The sequence below is a fragment of the Haliotis rubra genome, unplaced genomic scaffold (genome assembly GCF_003918875.1).
Source record: "Haliotis rubra isolate DU_JTF1 unplaced genomic scaffold, ASM391887v1 Scf353, whole genome shotgun sequence".
Lineage (NCBI taxonomy): Eukaryota > Metazoa > Mollusca > Gastropoda > Lepetellida > Haliotidae > Haliotis > Haliotis rubra.
Genome location: NW_025767028.1, coordinates 871,248 through 896,859, shown reverse-complemented (window position 1 = coordinate 896,859; position 25,612 = coordinate 871,248). Strand labels below are relative to the sequence as shown.

Here is a 25,612-nt window from a genome sequence, read left to right as displayed (position 1 = left end):
ATGTCTGGAAACAAGATGGTTATTGTGTATTGTATATCCAGGCTCTTGACACAAAACCAAGCAAACAATCTCGCTACTAAATAGGAACATTAGAAAGCCTATGACTGATGCAATAGATGTTTTCTTCTTTGAACATATAGCAGAATGGTTACATTATAGTGTGTCCATTCTTTACCGCCGGATGGACACTACGTTCTGACCTCGACAACGGGAAGATTAACACAGTGTAAACTGCCATCACCTCTCTGTAATGGCTTCCTGACACATACACACCTGCTCTGAATTAGGTCGCTCCCAGAAACTGGGGACATATCTGTACATTATTACGTTGGAGACAAACTGCCCTTTACTGTAACGGCCTCTCTGGTGTGAGCATTAAGGCATTAATATCTTTTCCCGAGCACCGTAAATATTTATGTTCAGTAGTCTGCATGTTTTGCCCGCTGCTTTGTCAATCGTACGGTCAATGGACAGGTTTCAACTGACAGTCTGGACTGTTTATTCTTTTGCATTTTCTTTAATTATTTATCGGGAGCTGTCTTGGCACTGACACTATAACACATGTGAAAATAGTCTTTTTGACAGTTTCTCTGCTAGAATTTAATGACAATGTCTGTGAATAGGTATGATACATTAAAACGCCATGATTTCTATCCAATAACTTTTATCATCCCTAACACACAATGAAGGGTCTGTCTGAATAGCTGACATTAATATTCACCACTGTAGCGCACTGTGTCTATCCTTATAGCCCTGCTTTGTCCTTCCAAAAAGACGATAAAAATATCAAAATAACCCCTTGACAAAGCCTGGAGCGTTCTTCGCACTTTTCAGTGTTCGCGAGTGTGCAAGGAACACCTTCCCCTGATGGTATCAGTTAATAGTATCACGGAAAGATCGTTAAGTTGTAATAATTAATGGCCGTGGTCAGTTATCGACCACCTTTAGTGCAAGCTAGTTTCTGTCTGTACTCTCAGACTGTAATTATTTTTTCATTACCTTGGTGACGTTGTACAAAACAACCTTAACGCTAAGATTACCTTACGCTTATGTTAAGGTATGAGAGTTACGATCACCTTAACACTAACATCGCTTTGTACAAAGCCACCCAGGCTCGTGATGCACAGTGCGTTACGAGATATTGTAAAGGTATACTATAACAGGCTGTGTACTACGAACGCTTAGCGGATCGGGCCTCAGACCACTATCAGTATTGCCTCCCACCACAGTGTCCACTGGTTTCATCAAATATAAGCATAAACTAGACACAGGCAAACGTTTAGGGACTCGTTAGGGATTCTTTATCGATTTTATATCGATATCTGAAAGTTATCATATTTCTTTTCATATCGGTAATGTCTGCAGAAAGTATCTAAGTCAGTGTGAGAGTAGACGAACGTGATGGCAATTTCAGCCACGCAGACCTTCAGTGAGTGCATGGTATGTGGAGGCAAACTCATCAATTTGGTGCCACTGTCGTTGACGTAATACGGTAGGGGGCTGTTTCCCCTCACTTCCCATATATGCAAGATTCTGCTGGACACGTCAATATTAGTAAAAAATAATATTCATCGAATTTACAGACAGCAGGTAGTTACCAGCGTATTGCCTGTCGAAGCAGACAGTGTTTCAAAGACGGTGGTATTGTTATGGTTACCAGGTTTACAGACAGGGTGGTATGGTTTACAGACAGGGTGGTATGGTTTACAGACAGGGTGGTATGGTTAACAGACAGGGTGGTATGGTTTACAGACAGGGTGGTATGGTTTACAGACAGGGTGGTATGGTTTACAGACAGAATTGGTATGGTTTACAGACAGGGTGGTATGGTTTACAGACAGGGTGGTATGGTTTACAGACAGGGTGGTATGGTTTACAGACAGGGTGGTATGGTTAACAGACAGGGTGGTATGGTTTACAGACAGGGTGGTATGGTTTACAGACAGGGTGGTATGGTTTACAGACAAAGTGGTATGGTATACAGACAGGGTAGTATACAGACAGGGTGGTATGGTTTACAGACAGGGTGGTATGGTTTACAGACAAAGTGGTATGGTTTACAGACAGGGTGGTATGGTTTACAGACAAAGTGGTATGGTTAACAGACAGGGTGGTATGGTTTACAGACAGAGTGGTATGGTTTACAGACAGGGTGGTATGGTTTACAGACAGGGTGGTATGGTTTACAGACAGGGTGGTATGGTTTACAGACAGGGTGGTATGGTTTACAGACAGGGTGGTATGGTTTACAGACAGGGGTATGGTTTACAGACAGGGTGGTATGGTTTACAGACAGGGTGGTATGGTTAACAGACAGGGTGGTATGGTATACAGACAACAGACAGTATGGTTTACAGAAGTGGTATGGTTTACAGAGACAGGGTGGTATGGTTTACAGACAGGGTGGTATGGTTTACAGACAGGGTGGTATGGTTTACAGACAGGGTGGTATGGTTAACAGACAGGGTGGTATGGTTTACAGACAGGGTTTGGTATGGTATAACAGACAGGGTGTGGTATGGTTTACAGACAGAAGTGGTATGGTTACACAGACAGGGTGGTATGGTTTACAGACAGGTATGGTATGGTTTACAGACAGGGTGGTATGGTTAACAGACAGGGTGGTATGGTTTACAGACAGGGTGGTATGGTTTACAGACAGAATGGTATGGTTTACAGACAGGGTGGTATGGTTTACAGACAGGGTGGTATGGTTTACAGACAGGGTGGTATGGTTTACAGACAGAAGGTGGTATGGTTTACAGACAGGGTGGTATGGTTTACAGACAGGGTGGTATGGTTTACAGACAGGGTGGTATGGTTTACAGACAAAGTGGTATGGTTTACAGACAGGGTGGTATGGTTTACAGACAAAGTGGTATGGTTTACAGACAGGGTGGTATGGTTTACAGACAGGGTGGTATGGTTAACAGACAGGGTGGTATGGTTAACAGACAGGGTGGTATGGTTTACAGACAGGGTGGTATGGTTTACAGACAGGGTGGTATGGTTTACAGACAGGGTGGTATGGTTTACAGACAGGGTGGTATGGTTTACAGACAAAGTGGTATGGTTTACAGACAGACAGGTATGGTTAACAGTATGGTTATGGTTTACAGACAGGGTGGTATGGTTTACAGACAGGGTGGTATGGTTTACAGACAGGGTGGTATGGTTTACAGACAGGGTGGTATGGTTTACAGACAGGGTGGTATGGTTTACAGACAGGGTGGTATGGTTTACAGACAGGGTGGTATGGTTTACAGACAGGGTGGTATGGTTTACAGACAGTGTGGTATGGTTTACAGACAGGGTGGTATGGTTAACAGACAGGGTGGTATGGTTTACAGACAGGGTGGTATGGTTTACAGACAGGGTGGTATGGTTTTACAGACAGGGTGGTATGGTTTACAGACAGGGTGGTATGGTTTACAGACAAAGGTGGTATGGTTTACAGACAGTGGTATGGTATGGTATGGTTTACAGACAAAGTGGTATGGTTTACAGACAAAGGTGGTATGGTTTACAGACAGGGTGGTATGGTTTACAGACAGGGTGGTATGGTTTATGGTTTACAGACAGGGTGGTATGGTTAACAGACAGGGTGGTATGGTTTACAGACAGGGTGGTATGGTTTACAGACAGGGTGGTATGGTTAACAGACAGGGTGGTATGGTTAACAGACAAAGTGGTATGGTTTACAGACAGGGTGGTATGGTTTACAGACAGGGTGGTATGGTTTACAGACAGGGTGGTATGGTTTACAGACAGAGTGGTATGGTTTACAGACAGGGTGGTATGGTTTACAGACAGGGTGGTATGGTTTACAGACAGGGTGGTATGGTTTACAGACAGGGTGGTATGGTTTACAGACAGGGTGGTATGGTATGGTTTACAGACAGGGTGGTATGGTTTACAGACAGGGTGGTATGGTTTACAGACAGGGTGGTATGGTTTACAGACAGGGTGGTATGGTTTACAGACAGGGTGGTATGGTTTACAGACAACAGACAGACAGTGGTATGGTTTACAGACAGGGGTGGTATGGTTTACAGACAGACAGTGGGTATGGTTAACAGACAGGGTGGTATGGTTTACAGACAAAGTGGTATGGTTTACAGACAGAGTGGTATGGTTTACAGACAGGGTGGTATGGTTTACAGACAGGGTATAGTTTACAGACAGGGTGGTATGGTTATGGTTTTAGAGACAGGGTGGTATGGTTTACAGACAGACAGTGGTATGGTTTACAGACAGGGTGGTATGGTTTACAGACAAAGGTGGTATGGTTTACAGACAGAAGTATGGTTTACAGAACAAAGTGGTATGGTTTACAGACAGGGTGGTATGGTTTACAGACAGGGTGGTATGGTTTACAGACAGGGTGGTATGGTTTACAGACAGGGTGGTATGGTTTACAGACAGGGTGGTATGGTTTACAGACAGGGTGGTATGGTTTACAGACAGTGTGGTATGGTTTACAGACAGAGTGATTTGGTATACAGACAGGATGGTATGGTTTACAGACAGGGTGGTATGGTTTACAGACAGGGTGGTATGGTTTACAGACAGTATGGTTTACAGACAGGGTGGTATGGTTTACAGACAGGGTGGTATGGTTTACAGACAGGGTGGTATGGTTTACAGACAGGGTGGTATGGTTTACAGACAGGGTGGTATGGTTTACAGACAGGGTGGTATGGTTTACAGACAGGGTGGTATGGTTTACAGACAGGGTGGTATGGTTTACAGACAGGGTGGTATGGTATGGTTTAGAGACAGGGTGGTATGGTGGTAGACAGAGGTGGTATGGTTTACAGACAGGGTGGTATGGTTTTACAGACAAAGTGGTACAGACAGTGTGGTATGGTTTACAGACAGGGTGGTATGGTATACAGACAGTTATGGTTAACAGACAGAAAGTGGTATGGTTTACGACAGACAGGGTGGTATGGTTTACAGACAGGGGTGGTATAGGTTTACAGACAGGGTGGTATGGTTTACAGACAGGGGTGGTATGGTTTACAGACAAAGTGGTGGTTGGTATGGTTTACAGACAGGGTGGTATGGTTTACAGACAAAGGTGGTATGGTTTACAGACAGTTTGGTGGTATGGTTTACAGACAGAGTGGTATGGTTTACAGACAAGGTGGTATGGTTTACAGACAGGTGGTGGTATGGTTAACAGAGACAGGGTGGTATGGTTTACAGACAGGGTGGTATGGTTTACAGACAGGGTGGTATGGTTTACAGACAGGGTGGTATGGTTTACAGACAAGGGGTGGTATGGTTTACAGACAGGGTGGTATGGTTTACAGACAGGGGTGGTATGGTTAATGGTTTACAGACAGGGTGGTAGTTGGTATGGTTTACAGACAGGGGTGGTATAGTTTACAGGGGTGGTATGGTTTACAGACAAAGTGGTATGGTTTAACAGACAGGGTGGTATGGTTTACAGACAGGGTGGTATGTTTACAGACAGGGTGGTGGTATGGTTTACAGACAGGGTGGTATGGTTTAACAAAGGGTACACAGGGTATGTATGGTTTACAGACAGGGGAGGTATGGTTTAACAGACAGGGTGGTATGGTTAACAGAGAAAAGTGGTATGGTATACAGACAGGGTGGTATGGTTTACAGAAAAAGTGTGGTATGGTTTACAGACAGGGTGGTATGGTTTACAGACAGGGTGGTATGGTTTTTGAGACAGACAGGGTGGTATGGTTTACAGACAGGGTGGTATGGTTTAACAGACAGGGTGGTATGGTTTTTACAGACAGACAGGGTGGTATGGTTTACAGACAGACAGGGTGGTATGGTTTACAGACAGGGTGGTATGGTTTACAGACAGGGTGGTATGGTTTACAGACAGGATGGTATGGTTTACAGACAAAGTGGTATGGTTTACAGACAGGATGTGTATGGTTTTACAGACAGAAGTGGTATGGTTTACAGACAGAATTGGTATGGTTTACAGACAGGGTGGTATGGTTTACAGACAGGGTGGTATGGTTTACAGACAGGGTTTACAGGTATGGTATTACAGACAGGGTGGTATGGTTTACAGACAGAGTGGTATGGTTTACAGACAGGATGGTATGGTTTACAGACAGAGATGGTATATGGTTTTTACAGACAGGATGGTATGGTTTACAGACAGGATGGTATGGTTTACAGACAAAGATGGTATGGTTTACAGACAGGGTGGTATGGTTTACAGACAGGGTGGTATGGTTTACAGACAGGGTGGTATGGTTTACAGACAGGGTGGTATGGTTTAACAGACAGGGTGGTATGGTTTACAGACAAAGTGGTATGGTTTACAGACAGAGTGGTATGGTTTACAGACAGGGTGGTATGGTTTACAGACAGGATGGTATGGTTTACAGTCAGAGTGGTATGGTTTACAGACATAGTGGTATGGTTTACAGACAGATGGTTTACAGACAGTATTATTTACAAGACGGGATGGTATGGTTTACAGACAGAGTGGTATGGTTTACAGGCAGAGTGGTATGGTTTACGGGCAGGGTGGTATGGTTTACAGACAGAGTGGTATGGTTTACAGGCAGTGTGGTATGGTTTACAGACAGTTTGGTATCGTTGACAGGCAGGGTGGTATCGTTTACAGACAAAGTGGTATGGTTTACAGGCAGGGTGGTATGGTTTACAGACAAAGTGGTATGGTTAACAGACAGGGTGGTATGCTTTACACACAGGATGGTATGGTTTACAGACAGGATGGTATGGTTTACAGACAGGATGGTATGGTTTACAGACAGGGTAGTATGGTCAACAGACAGGGTGGTATGGTTAACAGACAGGGTGGTATGGTTAACAGACAAAGTGGTATGGTTTACAGACAGTGTGGTATGGTTTACAGACAGGGTGGTATGGTTAACAGACAGGGTGGAATGGTCAACAGACAGGGTGGTATGGTTACCAGACAGGGTGGTATGGGTAACAGACAAAGTGGTATGGTATACAGACAGGGTGGTATATTTAACAGACAGGGTGGTATGGTATACAGATAGGGTGGTATGGTTTACAGACAGGGCTGTAAGGTTTCCAGGCAGGGTGGTATGGTTTACAGACAGAGTAGTATGGTATACAGACAGGGTAGTCTGATTTACAGTCAGGGTGGTATGGTTTCAGGCAGGGTGGTATGGTTTACAGACAGAGTGGTATGGTTAACAGACAGAGTGGTATGGTTTACAGACAGAGTGGTATGGTTTACAGACGGGATGGTATGGTTTACAGAAAGGTATGGCGGTATGAAACAGGCTCCCTACTAGCAGACAAAACAGTGAACATGAATCCGCACTGACTTTTACCTTTCTCCCTGTATGTTGTCAACCAACATCTCCTCCTGTTTTTCTGTGGATGCACTGAAAGCTCAATCGATCGTGTTTCTCCTGGCTCAGCAATATTTAATGACCAGCCAGTCGACGTGCAGACGGTAAACAGAAGATAGAAGCTTATATATCTGCATATATATGTAGTGAATAATGATATGCATGTAATTTAGGTGTGGTCAAAGTAGTGGCAGTAGCAGTTTTGTGGTGGTAGTAGCAGTAGCAGTAGCAGTAGTAGTTATTGTTGTAGTAGTAGTAGTAGGAGTAGTAGTTGTCGTTGTAGTAGGAGTAGTTGTAGCAGTAGTAGGAGTAGTAGTTGTCGTTGTAGTAGTAGTAGTAGTTGTCGTTGTAGTAGGAGTAGTTGTAGTAGTAGTATTAGTAGTAGTAGCAGATGTTGTAGCAGTAACATCATAGTGGTAGTTGTGGCGTTGTAGTTGTTGAAGTCGTGGATGTAGCAGCAGCAGTAGCTTGCCTATGAATGTGTCACACTTCTAATCACGTGGGTGTTTCGGGTTCTGTTTAGCTCTGGCACATATGCCATTGTGTTCTGTCAATAGGGCTGTGAGAAGCACGGTGTTGTTAGACATCGGTGCATCTAGTACAGCGTGTATTGTTTAGAGAGTACAATTGGTGCAGCTAGTACAGATACCGCCCGGAGATTAGAGGCAGTGCACTGTTGAATGTGCCCAATGGGTGTGGAGATACATACCTTGTTGTTGTTACTGTTGAATATGATCAGTGGGTGTGGATATACATACCTTGTTCTTGTTACTATTGAATATGATCAGTGAGTGTGGATATACATGCCTTGTTTTTGTTACTGTTGAATGTTATCAGTGTGTGTGGATTATAAACATTGTTCTTGTTACTATTGAATGTGCCCAGTGAATGTGGAGATACATGCCTTGTTTTTGTTACTGTTGAATGTGTTCAGTGAGTGTGGAGATACATACCTTGTTGTTGTTACTGTTGAATGTGATCAGTGAGTGTGGATATACATACCTTGTTCTTGTTACTATTGAATGTGATCAGTGAGTGTGGAGATACATACCTTGTTGTTGTTACTGTTGAATGTGATCAGTGAGTGTGGAGATTCATACCTTGTTCTTGTTACTGTTGAATATGATCAGTGAGTGTGGAGATACATACCTTGTTGTTGTTACTGTTGAATATGATCAGTGAGTGTGGAGATACATACCTTGTTGTTGTTACTGTTGAATATGATCAGTGAGTGTGGAGATACATACATTGTTCTTGTTACTATTGAATGTGATCAGTGAGTGTGGAGATACATACCTTGTTGTTGTTACTGTTGAATGTGATCAGTGAGTGTGGAGATACATACCTTGTTGTTGTTACTATTGAATATGATCAGTGAGTGTGGAGATACATACCTTGTTGTTGTTACTGTTCAATGAGTTCAGTGAGTGTGGAGATGCATACCTTGTTGTTGTTACTGTTGAATGTGATCAGTGAGTGTGGAGATACATACCTTGTTGTTGTTACTGTTGAATGTGATCAGTGTGTGTGGAGATACATACCTTGTTGTTGTTACTGTTTAATGAGTTCAGTGAGTGTGGAGATACATACCTTGTTGTTGTTACTGTTGAATATGATCAGTGGGTGATGAGATACATACCTTGTTGTTGTTACTGTTGAATATGATCAGTGAGTGTGGAGATACATACCTTGTTCTTGTTACTGTTGAATGTGATCAGTGAGTGTGGAGATACATACCTTGTTGTTGTTACTGTTGAATATGATCAGTGGGTGTGGAGATACATACCTTGTTGTTGTTACTAGTGGGTGTGGATATACATACCTTGTTCTTATTACTATTGAATATGATCAGTGAGTGTGGATATACATGCCTTGTTGTTGTTACTGTTGAATGTGTCCAGTGAGTGTGGAGATACATACCTTGTTCTTGTTACTATTGAATGTGATCAGTGTGTGTGGATATACATGCCTTGTTTTTGTTACTGTTGAATGTGTTCAGTGAGTGTGGAGATACATACCTTGTTGTTGTTACTGTTGAATGTGATCAGTGAGTGTGGAGATACATACCTTGTTCTTGTTACTATTGAATGTGATCAGTGAGTGTGGAGATACATACCTTGTTGTTGTTACTGTTGAATGTGATCAGTGTGTGTGGAGATACATACCTTGTTCTTGTTACTATTGAATGTGATCAGTGAGTGTGTGGAGATACATACCTTGTTCTTGTTACTGTTGAATGTGATCAGTATGTGTGGGAGATACATACCTTGTTCTTCGTTACTATTGAATGTGATCAGTGAGTGTGGAGATACATACCTTGTTCTTGTTACTGTTGAATATGATCAATGTGTGTGGAGATACATACCTTGTTGTTGTTACTGTTGAATATGATCAGTGTGTGTGGAGATACATACCTTGTTCTTGTTACTATTGAATATGATCAGTGGGTGTGAGATACATACCTTGTTTTGTTACTATTGAATGTGATCAGTGAGTGTGGATATACATACCTAGTTTTTTTGTTACTGTTGAATATGATCAATGTGTGTGGAGATACATACCTTGTTGTTGTTACTGTTGAATATGATCAGTGAGTGTGGAGATACATACCTTGTTCTTGTTACTGTTGAATATGATCAATGTGTGTGGAGATACATACCTTGTTGTTGTTACTGTTGAATATGATCAGTGAGTGTGGATATACATGCCTTGTTGTTGTTACTGTTGAATGTGTTCAGTGAGTGTGGAGATACATACCTTGTTGTTATTACTGTTGAATATGATCAGTGAGTGTGGAGATACATACCTTGTTGTTGTTACTGTTGAATATGATGGAGTGGGTGTGGAGATACATACCTTGTTGTTGTTACTGTTGAATATGATCAGTGGGTGTGGATATACATACCTTGTTCCTGTTACTATTGAATATGATCAGTGGAGTGTGGATATACATGCCTTATTTTTTGTTACTGTTGAATGTGTTCAGTGAGTGTGGAGATACATGCCTTGTTCTTGTTACTATTGAATATGATCAGTGAGTGTGGATATACATGCCTTGTTTTGTTACTGTTGAATGTGTTCAGTGAGTGTGGAGATACATACCTTGTTCTTGTTACTATTGGATATGATCAGTGAGTGTGGAGATACATACCTTGTTCTTGTTACTATTGAATGTGATCAGTGAGTGTGGATATACATACCTTGTTTTGTTACTGTTGAATGTGTTCAGTGAGTGTGGAGATACATACCTTGTTCTTGTTACTGTTGAATATGATCAGTGGTGTGGAGATACATACCTTGTTATTGTTACTATTGAATGTGATCAGTGAGTGTGGATATACATGCCTTGTTTTGTTACTGTTGAATGTGTTCAGTGAGTGTGGAGATACATACCTTGTTGTTGTTACTGTTGAATATGATCAGTGAGTGTGGAGATACATACCTTGTTCTTGTTACTATTGAATGTGATCAGTGAGTGTGGAGATACATACCTTGTTGTTGTTACTGTTGAATATGATCAGTGAGTGTGGAGATACATACCTTGTTCTTGTTACTGTTGAATGTGATCAGTGAGTGTGGATATACATACCTTGTTCTTGTTACTGTTGAATGTGATCAGTGAGTGTGGATATACATACCTTGTTCTTGTTACTGTTGAATGTGATCAGTGAGTGTGGATATACATACATTGTTCTTGTTACTATTGAATATGATCAGTGAGTGTGGAGATACATACATTGTTCTTGTTACTATTGAATGTGATCAGTGGGTGTGGATATACATACATTGTTCTTGTTACTATTGAATGTGATCAGTGAGTGTGGAGATACATACCTTGTTGTTATTACTGTTGAATGTGATCAGTGTGTGTGGAGATACATACCTTGTTCTTGTTACTATTGAATATGATCAGTGAGTGTGGATATACATACATTGTTCTTGTTACTATTGAATGTGATCAGTGTGTGTGGATATACATACATTGTTCTTGTTACTATCGAATATGATCAGTGTGTGTGAAGATACATACCTTGTTGTTGTTACTGTTGAATGTGATCAGTGTGTGTGGAGATACATACCTTGTTCTTGTTACTGTTGAATATGATCAGTGAGTGTGGATATACATACATTGTTCTTGTTACTGTTGAATGTGATCAGTGGGTGTGGAGATACATACCTTTGTTGTTGTTACTGTTGAATATGATCAGTGAGTGTGGAGATACATACCTTGTTCTCGTTACTATTGAATGTGATCAGTAGGTGTGGATATACATACATTGTTCTTGTTACTGTTGAATGTGATCAGTGAGTGTGGATATACATACATTGTTCTTGTTACTGTTGAATATGATCAGTGAATGTGGATATACATACATTGTTCTTGTTACTGTTGAATGTGATCAGTGAATGTGGATATACATACATTGTTCTTGTTACTGTTGAATATGATCAGTGAATGTGGATACACATACTCTGTTATTGTTACTGTTGAATGTGATCAGTGTGTGTGGAGATACATGCCTAGTTTTTGTTACTGTTGAATATGCCCAGTGAGTGTGGAGATACATGCCTTGTTTTTGTTACTGTTGAATATGCCCAGTGAGTGTGGAGATACATACCTTGTTCTTGTTACTGTTGAATGTGATCAGTGTGTGTGGAGATACATACCTTGTTCTTGTTACTGTTGAATATGATCAGTGAGTGTGGATATACATACTCTGTTATTGTTACTGTTGAATGTGATCAGTGTGTGTGGAGATACATACCTTGTTCTTGTTACTGTTGAATGTGATCAGTGAGTGTGGAGATACATACCTTGTTGTTGTTACTGTTGAATGTGATCAGTGGGTGTGGAGATACATACCTTGTTCTTGTTACTGTTGAATGTGATCAGTGAGTGTGGATATATAAACCTTGTTCTTGTTACTGTTGAATATGCCCAGTGGGTGTGGAGATACATACCTTGTTCTTGTTACTATTGAATATGCCCAGTGGGTGTGGAGATACATACCTTGTTCTTGTTACTATTGAATATGCCCAGTGGGTGTGGAGATACATACCTTGTTCTTGTCACTGTTGAATGTGCCCAGTGGGTGTAGAGATACATACCTTGTTGTTACTGTTGAACGCTTTATAGGAGCTGTGGTGGTATTGTTATATCGACTCTACATCGATGGTCTGTCGGTGATCTGTCGATTGTCTGTCTGTCTTCTTTATAGCTTTGATCTTACCTGTGCATTCTCTATTCTCCATTCTCAAATACTTCCAAGATATATTAAGTCCGCAGGGTCCCCGGGAAGAATGTAAGTCCCAGCAGTTTATGTTCGTTGTACAAGACGCCTAAATCGCTGTGGTCACTGAGGGTCACAGTGGAAGCAGCAGGGTTCAGTCAACTGTTTGTCATTATAGTTTTCTTTGATTTCAGCGTGTCCAAAGATTTCCAACTCGAGTGTCCCTCAGTCCATCGTGACTATTGACAACATCAACGACGTGCGGCTGTCGACCACGGAGAGGGCGGTGGGGACGAAAGTGACCATCAGCTGTCACGATGGCAGGAGACTCGTCGGTGCGTCAGAACTGACATGCCAGGCCAGTGGCCAGTGGAACAATGCCATCCCAAAGTGTGAATGTAAGTCACCAAACATCTATCTGTCTGTATCTTTACCATTTTAAAACTGTATGTCGGAACGCTAGAGGCACAGTAGAGGCTAACCTGGGAGAGCTGCGATAATTGTAATGGGCCAGATGAGGGAATCGCCTGGCGGGCATCACACTCATTTTCCTGTCGTTATCGGATTCCTTAGTACTTCCTGATACCCCTAAGTACATACACCGACAGGAACATTACTATGGTAAGACGTCTTCATATACGGAAAGTGGTGTTGCTTGGATCCCGGGACTCGGACCCACACTCTCAGAGAGAGGCACCATATCACCAGCACACCAGCTATCTAACCCACTCAGCCATTGCAGACTGACAAGTTGATGTTTGATCACGCATTGTGTGTACCCATCTGACAAATGTCACGGCTACCGTGGTCGAAGTATATAGAGGATATTATATGAGCGCCCATGTCATACTATGTTTACGACACGAGTGCCTAAGTGTTGGTATTACCCGAGCGTGAGTGAGGGATATACTGACATGTAGGCACGAGTGTCGTAAAAATAGTATGATATGGACACGAATACAATATTCTGTTTATTACCAAAGTCGTCAAATTGAGGAAAATAAACCAAAATCCACTTTTAAACATAGGCGGGCTGCCCGCCTTTGCCGCATGTAGAACGCAACGTCATATAAAAAATGTGACGTCATAGCATTGTTCATTAATGTATTACCTACGAGGGCGAAAATATCGGGGTTCACCTACGAGGGCGAAAATTTTGGGGTTCACCTACGAGGGCGAAAATATTGGGGTTCACCTACGAGGGCGAAAATATCGGGGTTCACCTACGAGGGCGAAAATATCGGGGTTCACCTACGAGGGCGAAAATATCGGGTTCACCTACGAGGGCGAAAATATTCACCTACGAGGGCGTCAAAAATATCGGGGACGTTCACCTACGAGGGGGTGAATGTTAAAATTTGGATCGGACGATTTCGATAATAAACAGTATAGTATATTCACCCACGATCCTATGTTTACGACACTCGTGCCTAAATATCAGTATGTCCAACGCTCTAGTTCAAAAACCTATCTAAACGTATGACATGGGCATCTATTATCTCGTTACTTAACTCAGAAGGTGTAATATGTTACATTGTTACCTATGTTTCATTTGTTCACTTTCTAAAACAATACATGGTGTATACATTGATACTTACATACAATAACTACAGTTACAACGGAATCAAAGGACAACTGATTTTCTTTCGACATAACCGTAGTAAGTTATATGCAAAACCCAAACCGCTCGTTACATCTGTGAGTTCGTTATAACATTTGTCAGTTGTATGCAAAACCCAAACCGCTTCTTACATCCGTGAGTTCGTTATAACCGTAGTAAGTTATATGGAAAACACAAACCGCTCGTTACATCCGTGAGAAAGTTATATGCAAACCCCAAAGCGCTCGTTACATGCGTGAATTCATTATAACCGTATCAAATTATATACTGAATATATGCAAACCCCAAACTGCTCGTTACATCCGTGATTTCGATATAACCGTAGTAAGTTATATTTGCAAAACCCAAACCGCTCGTTACATCCGAGATTTCAATGTTACCGTAGTAAGTCATATGTAAACCCAAACCGCTCGTTACATCTGTGATTTCGATATAACCGTAGTAAGTACTATGCAGAACCCAAACCGCTCGTTACATCCGTGAGAAAGTTATATGCAAAACCTAAACCGCTCGTTACTTCCGTGAGAAAGTTATATGCAAAACCAACACCGCTCGTTACATCCTTGAGAAAGTTATATGTAAAACCCAAACCGCTCGTTACATCCGTGAGAAAGTTATAAACGTATTCGTTATAAACATATTTTAATGTATAAATGTGTGTTTACTTGATTTTCATCTCATAATCTATATATATTAACATAAACTGAACGCTATACTAATATTAATCGACAAGAGAGACTGTGCCAACTATGTGATTTAAATACTGTCGAGGACGAGTACCATTTCCTTCTTGGTTGTCCGCTGTAAAATATTTATCATTATAAGAAAATATTTATTATATCATCGTTTATATATCCGAAAGTTACTAAATAAGCAACACTCATGGCTCTGGATTAATTCACATGGCTCTTAATTTATCAATGGTAATATCCCGTGCAACATTACAAAGAAAAAATAAACGTTGACAAAAATGTAAAAGGTACTACTCGGGTAAATGTAAATGTATGTATGTTTTACGTACTCTAGGACCCTGGCCGCTTCAGTACGGAACAATGATTCATTGATTGAATACACAGTGCCATTTAGAAAGCGGTCAAATAAAACACCTGTTGTTTTTGGAATGACACTGTTTCAGTAAAGAACAGATCTAGTACTTTTGGGGTTGAGTCCCATCCGGGATTCGAACCCACTCCCAGCGTGAGGCACCTAATCGCCAGCACACAACGTCAGCCTTCTGACCTTAATTCGTTTATTGCTTCAGTGACCTCGACCACGTCCACTGACTCCTCGGTCCTGACGCAACAGGAGCTGATCGTCATCGGCGTGGTGGCCGCCATCTGCATCCTCCTGATCATCATGGTGGTCGTCATGATGTGTGCCTGCTTATACAAGAGACGCCGGGACAAGACGCACAAGAGGTATATAGACGGAGCGGCCGTCCCCTACCGTGACCATAGCAAATAATCTTAACATATACCTCTCCACTGACTGGTTCCGACTGGCGGATTGTGAGAGTGAGTGAATGGATGAGTTCAGCTTTATCAATATTCCAGCAACATCACGGCGGGGTACACCAGAAATGGGCTTCACACATTGTACCCAATGTGTCTTTAGCGTGACGAGCGGACGATCTAACCACTAGGTTACCCCGCTGAACATTTCGCAGAAATGGGCAAAGGGCAAAAAAGTCGAAAACGAGTGACAGATAAAGGAGTGCCCAATACGATATGAGCGCATACTTTACACAAGATCACATTATTCGTAATACAAACATTATTCCTTGATACACGCATAAGTGAGAAAAGACGTAACAAGAATGTAGAAACATGAGGTTTTAGTGAACACGTATACTGGCTGGTGTTATGGGCGTTGTCAGATGGACAGTTTGACCATTTACATGATGGATCATTGTTGAAACATATCACGAATTTACAAATGAATGGACGTGGATGGATGGATTAACTTTTTTTGGATGGATGGTTAGACTGATAGATAGAGGGATGGATGGATTTTTTGGCTGGTGGATGGAAGGATGGGTGGTTTGGCTGAATGGATTAACGTTTGGATGGACGGAAGGATAGATGGATGGATGATTTGGCAGATGGATTGATGATGGATGGCAGATTAGCCAAGGAGTAAGTCGAAATTCGTCTACTTCTTTTTGTTGTACAGGCCTGCCTCCGAGTTCAGTTTGAACACAGGCGAGGGGGAACACTACAGACCCTACAGGTAGGTAGATACACGTACAGATCTCGACAGGTAGGTAGATACACGTACAGATCTCGACAGGTAGGTAGATACACGTACAGATCTCGACAGGTAGGTAGATACACGTACAGATCTCGACAGGTAGGTAGATACACGTACAGATCTCGACAGGTAGGTAGATACACGTACAGATCTCGACAGATTCTTGAATACAGTTAAACTCTGTGATCCAAAACCATGCATTTTGGTTCGTTGCCTCTGACGACAAGTATAGGTTGTTGAAGACTAACCCGAACATCCAAGGATGACAAGTATAGGTTGTTGAAGACTAACACTTATATTCACGGGGGACAAATATAGGTTACTGAAGGCTAACCCTGATATTCACGGGGACAAGTATAGGTTGTTGAAGACTAACCTGGATATTCACGGGGGACAAGTATAGGTTGCTGAAGACTAACCCGAATATTCACGGGGGACAAGTATAGGTTGTTGAAGATTAACCCTGATATTCACGGGGGACAAGTATAGGGTGTTAAGTAATAAATCTCCTACACTAACACGCGTCTACACCACCGAGTCACCATGTACAACTGTTTCATCACTATTCTTGCAGCATGTACACTCCGTTCCCATCGGGTTCCCGCGGTATCCGAGAAGGTTCTATAGACCGTGGCCACAGGTCCTCGCACAGACATTACAACTCTTCGCTCCCTCGCTCCAACATTCCCGAATCCTTCCCCAGAACCAACTACCCCAACGCCTATGAGCTGCAGACTCGGACAGCCGACTTCCGGCCCAAGCCCTACACCAGCTACGCCGGGCCCCGCATCGCTCGAGCGAGCTCCGACACCTACGAGGACTATATGGCGGAGCGGAATCAGTCGGGCTTTCGGCCTCCAGTGCGATCCGGCATCGATAATGAAGGGTGAGTTTGAGTGCGATCCGGCATCGACAATGAAGGGTGAGTTTCAGTCCGATCCGGCATCGATAATGAAGGGTGAGTTTGAGTGCGATCCATCGTCGATGATGAAGGGTGAGTCTCAGTCAACCTGGCATCGATAATATAGGGTGAGTCTCAGTGGGATCGGGCATCGATAATGAAGGGTGAGTCTCAGTCAATCTAGCATTGATAATGAAGGGTGAGTCACAGTCAATCTAGCATCGATAATGAAGGGTGAGTCTCAATCAATCTAGCATTGATAACGAAGGGTGAGTCTCAGTCAATCTAGCATCGATAATTAAAGGTGAGTCTCAGTCAATCTAGCATCGATAAAGAAAAGTGAATCCTAGTCAATCTAGCATCGATAATGAAGGGTGAGTCTCAGTCAATCTAGCATCGATAATGAAAAGTGAATCCTAGTCAATCTAGCATCGATAATGAAGGGTGAGTCTCAGTCAATCTAGCATCGATAATGAAGGGTGAGTCTCAGTCAATCTAGCATTGATAATGAAGGGTGAGTCTCAGTCAATCTAGCATCGATAATGAAGGGTGAGTCTCAGTCAATCTAGCATCGATAATGAAGGGTGAGTCTCAGTCAATCTAGCATCGATAATGAAGGGTGAGTCTCAATCAATCTAGCATCGATAACGAAGGGTGAGTCTCAGTCAATCTAGCATCGATAATGAAGGTTGAGTCTCAGTCAATCTAGCATCGATAATGAAGGGTGAGTCTCAGTCAATCTAGCATTGATAACGAAGGGTGAGTCTCAGTCAATCTAGCATCGATGATGAAGGGTGAGTGTCAGTCAATCTAGCATTGATATTGAAGGGGGAGTCTCAATCAATCTAGCATTGATAACGAAGGGTGAGTCTCAGTCAATCTAGCATCGATGATGAAGGGTGAGTCTCAGTCAATCTAGCAACGATGATGAAGGGTGAGTCTCAGTCAATCTAGCATTGATATTGAAGGGGGAGTCTCAATCAATCTAACATTGATAACGAAGGGTGAGTCTCAGTCAATCTAGCATCGATAATGAAGGGTGAGTGTCAGTCAATCTAGCATCGATAACGAAGGGAGAGGCTCAGTCAATCTAGCATTGATAATGAAGGGTGAGTCTCAGTCAATCTAGCATCGATGATGAAGGGTGAGTCTAAGTCAATCTAGCATCGATAATGAAGGGTGAGTCTCAGTCAATCTAGCATCGATGATGAAGGGTGAGTGTCAGTCAATCTAGCATCGATAACGAAGGGTGAGTCTCAGTCAATCTAGCATTGATAACGAAGGGTGAGTCTCAGTCAATCTAGCATCGCTAATGAAGACTGTACGTTCAAGAAAACAGTCGTTGTTGCTATATTCAGTATGATATAAAGCCAATCACTTCCTCAATCTCCGGAATCCAGCAGAACCCTCTCAGAAAGGAAAGTGTCTATTATAAATGTGAATGGGTGCATAAAAAGACAAAGATTATTTTAAGTCGAACATGTAAGGTCGTTTTACCTCTATGGGTTTTGTGACTGGGTTGTGGGCTGGGAGATACTCACTATTAAGGGTGTCACCTATTTAATCTCATGCCATCGGGCATACATAAAGTATTGCTACAGTGACAGGTTGAGCCTCAGACAACAGGTACTGTATATCCGCGAGAGGAGCCGATTAGACTGATGGTATATTATATGTACAGCGTATATAGGAAACATAATTTGTTCCCCATGGGTCTTGTGGCTGCGGATATCATTGTCGAAAGTGCCGCCGTTCCTTGTGTAAAGTCCTCAAGAAGTTCCTCAAACTCACGAGAGGGGTTCTAAATTCCAAATTTGGGCTGATTACGATCGCACGTCCAACACCAATGTTAGGGTGTGTCTTCCGTGTAGCTAACATTTATCACCAGTCTTAGTTTCCAACAACACCCGGAAAGGGCGGACATAGTATCGGCAAAAGCCCAAATCACAGAAACACTCTAGTATAGACATGTGTACAGGGTCGTAATTCTGTACATGTTGTTGTCGTGATAGCGCATCATCACAGAAACACTCTAGTATAGACATGTGTACAAGGTCGTAATTCTGTACATGTTGTTGTGATGGCGCATCATCACAGAAACACTCTAGTATAGACATGTGTACAGGGTCGTCATTCTGTACATGTTGTTGTCGTGATAGCGCATCATCACAGAAACACTCTAGTAAAGACATGTGTACAGGGTCGTCATTCTGTACATGTTGTTGTCGTGATAGCGCATCATCACAGAAACACTCTAGTATAGACACGTGTACAGGGTCGTCATTATCTACATGTTGTTGTCGTGATAGCGCATTATATCTAACACTTTTTGCATGTAAAGTTTAAAGAATATTGACATTTCACTGTCTCGGGTGTTTTGCTTATACAACTATAATTGCCGATCAAGGATTACCACAAAAGTGATTATATACTACAAGCAAAAAGTATGGGAACACTCTAAAATTTGATGACCATATATAAACCTAAACGAGGTGGGGTTATCTATACTCTATGATAAATGCAACTTTTTGTGTGCTTAATGGGCACTATAAACGACATGTTGGAACATGCAGTGAAGCAACTGATTCAATATTCGTTGAGTTTGAGTGAAATCAAACATTGTCAAAAACAGTGAAAAACAAGGGTGCTGAAACACACCAGCATCATGTTTGATTCAAACGCCCAAACACAACAACCTTGTGCATGTGAAATACAGACTTTTTGTTTGTTGTACATATATCGACGGAAATCGTTGTTTGGTATATTTTTCGAGATATTATTTTCCGAAGGCTGATCCGTTATAGATATGATCCGTAAGTTTGTGCTCTGTATGTTTGTGCTCTGTATGTATTCACGCTGTAGGGAAACACACACAAAGGCGGATTTTGGGCGATTGGTGTAGTGTATGTTGGAAGGTATACCCTGTGTTCACTCGTGACTACTTCACTACTACTTTTATTGTATTTATACCATCGTGATTGTGTACGTCTATATCTACAGGTTCCGAGGCGAGTGGACAGATCGATATGACAGAAAGACGTTCTCCGATTTCAACAGGTGAGTAGAGGGAACGGCTGTGATATTGCTGAACAATGGACGCAATCATTTATATTCGTTCACACTCACAAATTACCCAAATGAGAAATTTATTGTAAGTCCCGAACCCCGACTGAACTCGGCGACACACACCTTGGTGTAGCGTCCTCTCACCTGGGTCTAGCGTCCTCTCATCTAGGTCCGTCTCACCTGGGTCTAGCGTCGTCTCACCTGGGTTTAGCGTCGTCTCACCTGGGTCTTGCGTCCTCTCACCTGGGTCTAGCGTCCTCTTACCTGGGACTTCACCTGGGTCTAGCGTCCTCTCACCTGGATCTAACGTCGTCTCACTGGAGATTTCACCTGGGTCTAGCGTTGTCTCACCTGGGACTTCACCTGGGTCTAGCCTCGTCTCACCTGGGACTTCACCTGGATCTAGCATCCTCTCACCTAAGTCTAGCGTCCTCCAGCTGGATCTAGCGTCATCTCACCTGGGTCTAGCGTCGTCTCACCTGGGTCTAGCGTCCTGTCACCTGGGTGTAGCGTCCTCTCATCTGGGACTTCACCTAGGTCTAACGTCCTCTCACCTTGGTCTAGCGTCCTCTCACCTGGGTCTAGCGTCCTCTCACCTGGGTCTAGAGTCCTCTCACCTGGGTGTAGCGTCATCTCACCTGGGTCTAGCGTCCTCTCCCCTGGGTCTAGCGTTGTGGTGTGTGGTCCTGTGCATGGAGTGGTCTTGTGTGGTCCTGTGGTCCTGTCGCTGACGGGTGACCATGTTTGGCAGCTTGACTCCTGAGAGTTTCCAGGACGGCAATCCTGACTCACAACGAAGCACACGTAACACATATAGTCTCACCTTGGATAAGTGGCTTTGTTCACAATTGTCTGTTCACCCAAAAGTAAATGTGATGACTGTTACCGCCCTAGCGCCTCACAGACAGCTTGGTAGAAGGTCCCACGGACCAATTGCCGCATTGTAAATGGATGTCGGGCCTACGCAACAAGTACGCACATTCATATTTTATTTATATGTTACATGAAGCATATCTTGATTTCCTTCAAGTTTAGACAATCACCCGGCTGAGACGAGTTATTTGTTTCCATAAAAATATGTCTTTTCATAGACAAAGCATTGATCTGAAACTGTGTATCCGCGAGTTTGTTTGGGTCGATATCTGTCTACTCTGTGGGGAGACGTTACACCATAGCCAACAGCCATTGGGCCTTGAGGTTAAGGAAATGGCCGAGATTGGCTAACTGGAGTTTTCCACTTACAGATTGACGAGTGTTTCTCGTTCCTGGGTTTATACGGTTGATACACGGTAAACTGTTGATACTGTCCCCTGCTGATACGGTCCCCTGCTGATACGGTCCAATGTTGATGTGGTCCAATGTTGATATGGTCCCCTGTTGATATGGTCCCCTGTTGATACGGTCCCCTGTTGAAACGGTCCCCTGTTGAAACGGTCCACTGTTGATACGGTCCACTGTTGATACGGTCCCCTGTAGATACGGTCACCTGCTGATACGGTCCCCTGTTGATACGGTCCAATGTTGATATGGTCCCCTGTTGATACGGCCCACTGTTGATACGGTCCCGTGTTGATACGGTCCACTGTTGATGCGGTCCCCGGCTGATACGATCCAAACTCGTCCTTGTTGTTTCAGTATATTCGCAGACAGATATTTCATTATTTTTACTATCAATCATTTTACTCTATTTCCAGGGACGCCTACTCCCAAGGGAGAGATCCATTCCTGTGGGACAAAAGTAATGTAATTTTTCATGTCATTTCAAATTCCGTCAATAGTTGTCTAACGAGTTTCAAGTGTTAGTGTTTGTAAGATGCAGAGTACGCGCATATGAAGCAAGATGTATACCGAGAATAGAAAGTCAAGCGCCAGCCTATATCAAAACTAGGGTGTGAAGCTGTGGAAATGTTAGGCTAAAATAATTGGGAAGACCAATCCATATTTAGAGAAGGTTCATCTGGTAACTGATTTATGGATATCATAATCAATTGAATTTAAAATTAGAGGAAATACTGTTAAAGATATGATGGCACTGCTTTTTAAAGCAGACTAACTATTCCTACGTTTTATTTAAATCCTCACGCTACGCGTTCGGTTTTAAATCAAATTTAGAGTTATATACCTCTGATTTTCAAACACAGTACGTTTATCTCCATTCTACCATAACCGCGTTATTAAGATTTACAAAATTACATGATGTGTTGGAAAATCAGAGGTATATAACGTGATTATACGTTTCACTTTTCAAAAGAAGGTAACCTTTTTGAGGAAAACAAAATGCATGTTTTTTCCAAAAGCGCATACATCCTGTCTAAAGTTAAAGATAATTTCCATAAAGGTTTTGTTTTTAAACTGAAAATACTAAACCAAATTACAAGTATAATAGTTGTTTTTTTCTGTAAGATTTCCTATGAGACAACCTATATTGGCAAAATATACAGGGAGGCGCTTAACTTTTTATTCACAGTATATGATAGGGATAATTTAAATACCACGCAGTCAACACCCCTCTGCCGAGCTTGGGTGTGTCGATCTTCGTCTGTCACGAAGTAAAAGCTTGGTCCCTGTATCTTCCTTGTCTATTAATCATCGCACTGTTCTGGCATACGTCGCATAGCTGGAAGTATTTACGTACGTCATTTCAACAAAACAACACAGTTTTACCCTATTTCAACATCTCTGTTCCCATTTCCACATCTCTGACCCATTTTCACATCCCTGGCCCCATTTCCACATCCCTGACGCCATTTTCACATCCCTGGCCCCATTTCCACATCCCTGACGCCATTTCCACATCTCTGACGCCATTTCCACATCCCTGGCCCCATTTCCACATCCATGGCCCAATTTCCACATCCCAGGCCCCATTTCCACATCTCTGGCCCCATTTCCACATCCTTGACCCCATTTCCACATCTCTGACGCCATTTCCAGATCCCGACCCCATTTCCACATCCCTGACCCCATTTCCCCATTTCCACATCCCTGACGCCATTTCCACATCCCGACCCCATTTCCTCATCCCGACCTCATTTCCACCCCCATTTCCACATCTCTGGCCCCATTTCCACATCCCTGGCCCGATTTCCACATCCCTGACCCCATTTCCACCCCCATTTCCACATCTCTGGCCCCATTTCCACATCCCTGACCCGATTTCCACATCCCTGACCCCATTTCCACATTCCTGGCCCCATTTCCACGTCCCTGACCCCAGTTCCACGTCCCTGACCCTAGTTCAACATCCCTGACCTCATTTCCACATCCCTGACCCCATTTCCACATTCCTGGCCCCATTTCCACGTCCCTGACCCCAGTTCCACGTCCCTGACCCTAGTTCAACATCCTTGACCTCATTTCCACATCCCTGACCCCATTTCCATATCCCTGATCCGATTTCCACATCCCACGTGTCTGTCTTATAGACACATAACACATTCCCTTAAAGGTGAACTTTTCGTTTCATTTGTGGTCTCTCTTCCAGGTCACCTTCGTCAGGGTTCTAGATTTTACTGCCGCTTCACCAAACACTCGCTTTGATATGGCGCCGCCTCCAAAGGCATATTGTCTACAGAATTCCAATCTGCTTCCTGAAGACAGCAAAGCACCAAATTCATATGGGTGTATCCGTGAGAAGCCAGTAATGCAAGTGCCATATCAACAACTGTGTTGTACGTCCATTGTTGACCAGGGCCTAGATTCCAGTGGACTATTTAGAAAGTCTAACAAATGATAGCTATCACTACCCCATGTAAGCCACTTCCCATATCAACAACTGTGTTGTACGTCCATTGTTGACCAGGGCCTAGATTCCAGTGGACTATTTAGAAAGTCTAACAAATGATAGCTATCACTACCCCATGTAAGCCACTTCCCATCTATCTGGCACTGTAATCTACGGTTGTAATTAACTCACAAGGGGGCATTCATCTTAATTCGTAATAACCGGCGTACATCATATGCATTTCGATTATACAGCGAGTGGTTGGAACAAAGATACACCTCGTTATAACCATCAGTTGGCCTTACCTGTATTCGCAATAAGTATAATTCACTGTATATTCCAATCACCTTGTCAATCCATACGTGTCTTCTTCCCCCTGTGCTATACCAGACAGTGCCCGTCACTGACGACTTCAGGTTACGCCAATCAAACTATTTTAATACCATTGTTTTGTACGGGATATACATGTGTTATACAATCGTGTGTGTATAAGGTATTTATGTGGCATTTACGCCGATGCAATGTTGATAACTCGCTTTATGTCGCTTTCCATTTTATCTTGTGATTTTCTTCAGCAGCCACCATGGTTCATAATTAGGAGATAAAGCTACTGTGTGGGAAAATGCGAGGTATATAACGAAAGTATAATAGCTCTAAATTTAATTTAAAACCGAACGCGTAGCATCCCGACACTGTAGTATTGTCGAACCCATATCACAACAATATCGTAGTGTGTTCGGGTACTACGCGCCCTCATTCCACGGAAGCTAGTTTGCCATGTTTCATACTTTCATAGAACTAACCACATTATTTCGTGAAAGAGATGTATGTGTGTTCAAGCTGAACGAGGCATTGGTGTATCGGAGATTACATGGTAACTTGTTGAGCAATCAGGATAAATATTATACTGACTAGTGACATCAGCAACAACCATGGAACTACAGCTTACTTCCGGTAAGTAAGTGTCCAAGGGGAACGTAATATCAAATTCGAGATAAAGGTCATGATACTCATTCTGAATACGACTGATTTCGGAATAGATGTTTCGAATCGTTTATTGTTTGCTAAAAATCGTTCACCGAAATATCCATAGTTTACTCTTTTACTCAATTCTTTTGAACTCATTGAGCATTCATAAGTGTGTGGACATTTGCGCTTTATAGTGACATTATTATTATTATTATTTATAGTTTCCTCACTTAGTTTTAAACAATATTTTTGTAAACTTTTGTTTTGAAAACTACCATGGATTCCATTTACGAATGAAGAACGATAATAGTTCTTTTTGTAGCTTCTGCCCATATGGCATATCACTGATACCATATTTAAGAAACTAACCGCCATCACAGACGCATGTTTATTTCATCATTGTATATACTCTAACTGTTTACTTGTATTGTCAGATCACGCAAAATCAAGTATGTTCCAACACAATGTTAAATCATATCGCCTTTTTTTAACAGT

At 42.5% G+C, this 25,612-nt stretch overlaps 2 protein-coding genes across 3 annotated transcripts in view; one reads left to right on the top strand and one right to left on the bottom strand.

The window, feature by feature from the left end:
• Nucleotides 1-24,179, top strand: part of LOC124285142 — a 62,476-nt gene extending 38,297 nt beyond the window's left edge. The window contains exons 3-9 of one of the 2 annotated variants that reach the window (XM_046721306.1): nt 12,781-12,984; nt 15,469-15,625; nt 16,380-16,436; nt 17,032-17,343; nt 20,359-20,415; nt 22,119-22,162; nt 23,909-24,179. In XM_046721306.1, the coding sequence (XP_046577262.1) occupies nt 12,781-12,984; nt 15,469-15,625; nt 16,380-16,436; nt 17,032-17,343; nt 20,359-20,415; nt 22,119-22,162; nt 23,909-23,964 (887 nt within the window). In that variant the 3' untranslated portion in view covers nt 23,965-24,179. The remainder of the gene's footprint in view (nt 1-12,780; nt 12,985-15,468; nt 15,626-16,379; nt 16,437-17,031; nt 17,344-20,358; nt 20,416-22,118; nt 22,163-23,908) is intronic. The other variant, XM_046721307.1, reaches the window with a different exon arrangement.
• LOC124285143 (protein PBMUCL2-like) lies at nt 20,422-22,111 on the bottom strand. Its single transcript, XM_046721308.1, has 2 exons — nt 20,883-22,111; nt 20,422-20,808 (listed from the first exon to the last, which is right to left on the bottom strand). The coding sequence occupies exons 1-2, from the start codon at nt 21,235-21,237 to the stop codon at nt 20,465-20,467; spliced, it is 699 nt and encodes a 232-aa protein (XP_046577264.1). The 5' UTR covers nt 21,238-22,111; the 3' UTR covers nt 20,422-20,464.
• Nucleotides 24,180-25,612: the final 1,433 nt, after the last annotated feature.

Excerpts from the sequence above, each read along its gene's own strand:
- LOC124285143 (XM_046721308.1), bottom strand. The coding sequence starts at position 21,237 with ATGTGTTACGTGTGCTTCGTTGTGAGTCAGGATTGCCGTCCTGGAAAC. Across the intron at positions 20,809-20,882 it reads TGAGACGACGCTAGACCCAG|GTGAGACGAGGCTAGACCCA; the intron begins GTGAGATGACGC and ends GTGAAGTCCCAG.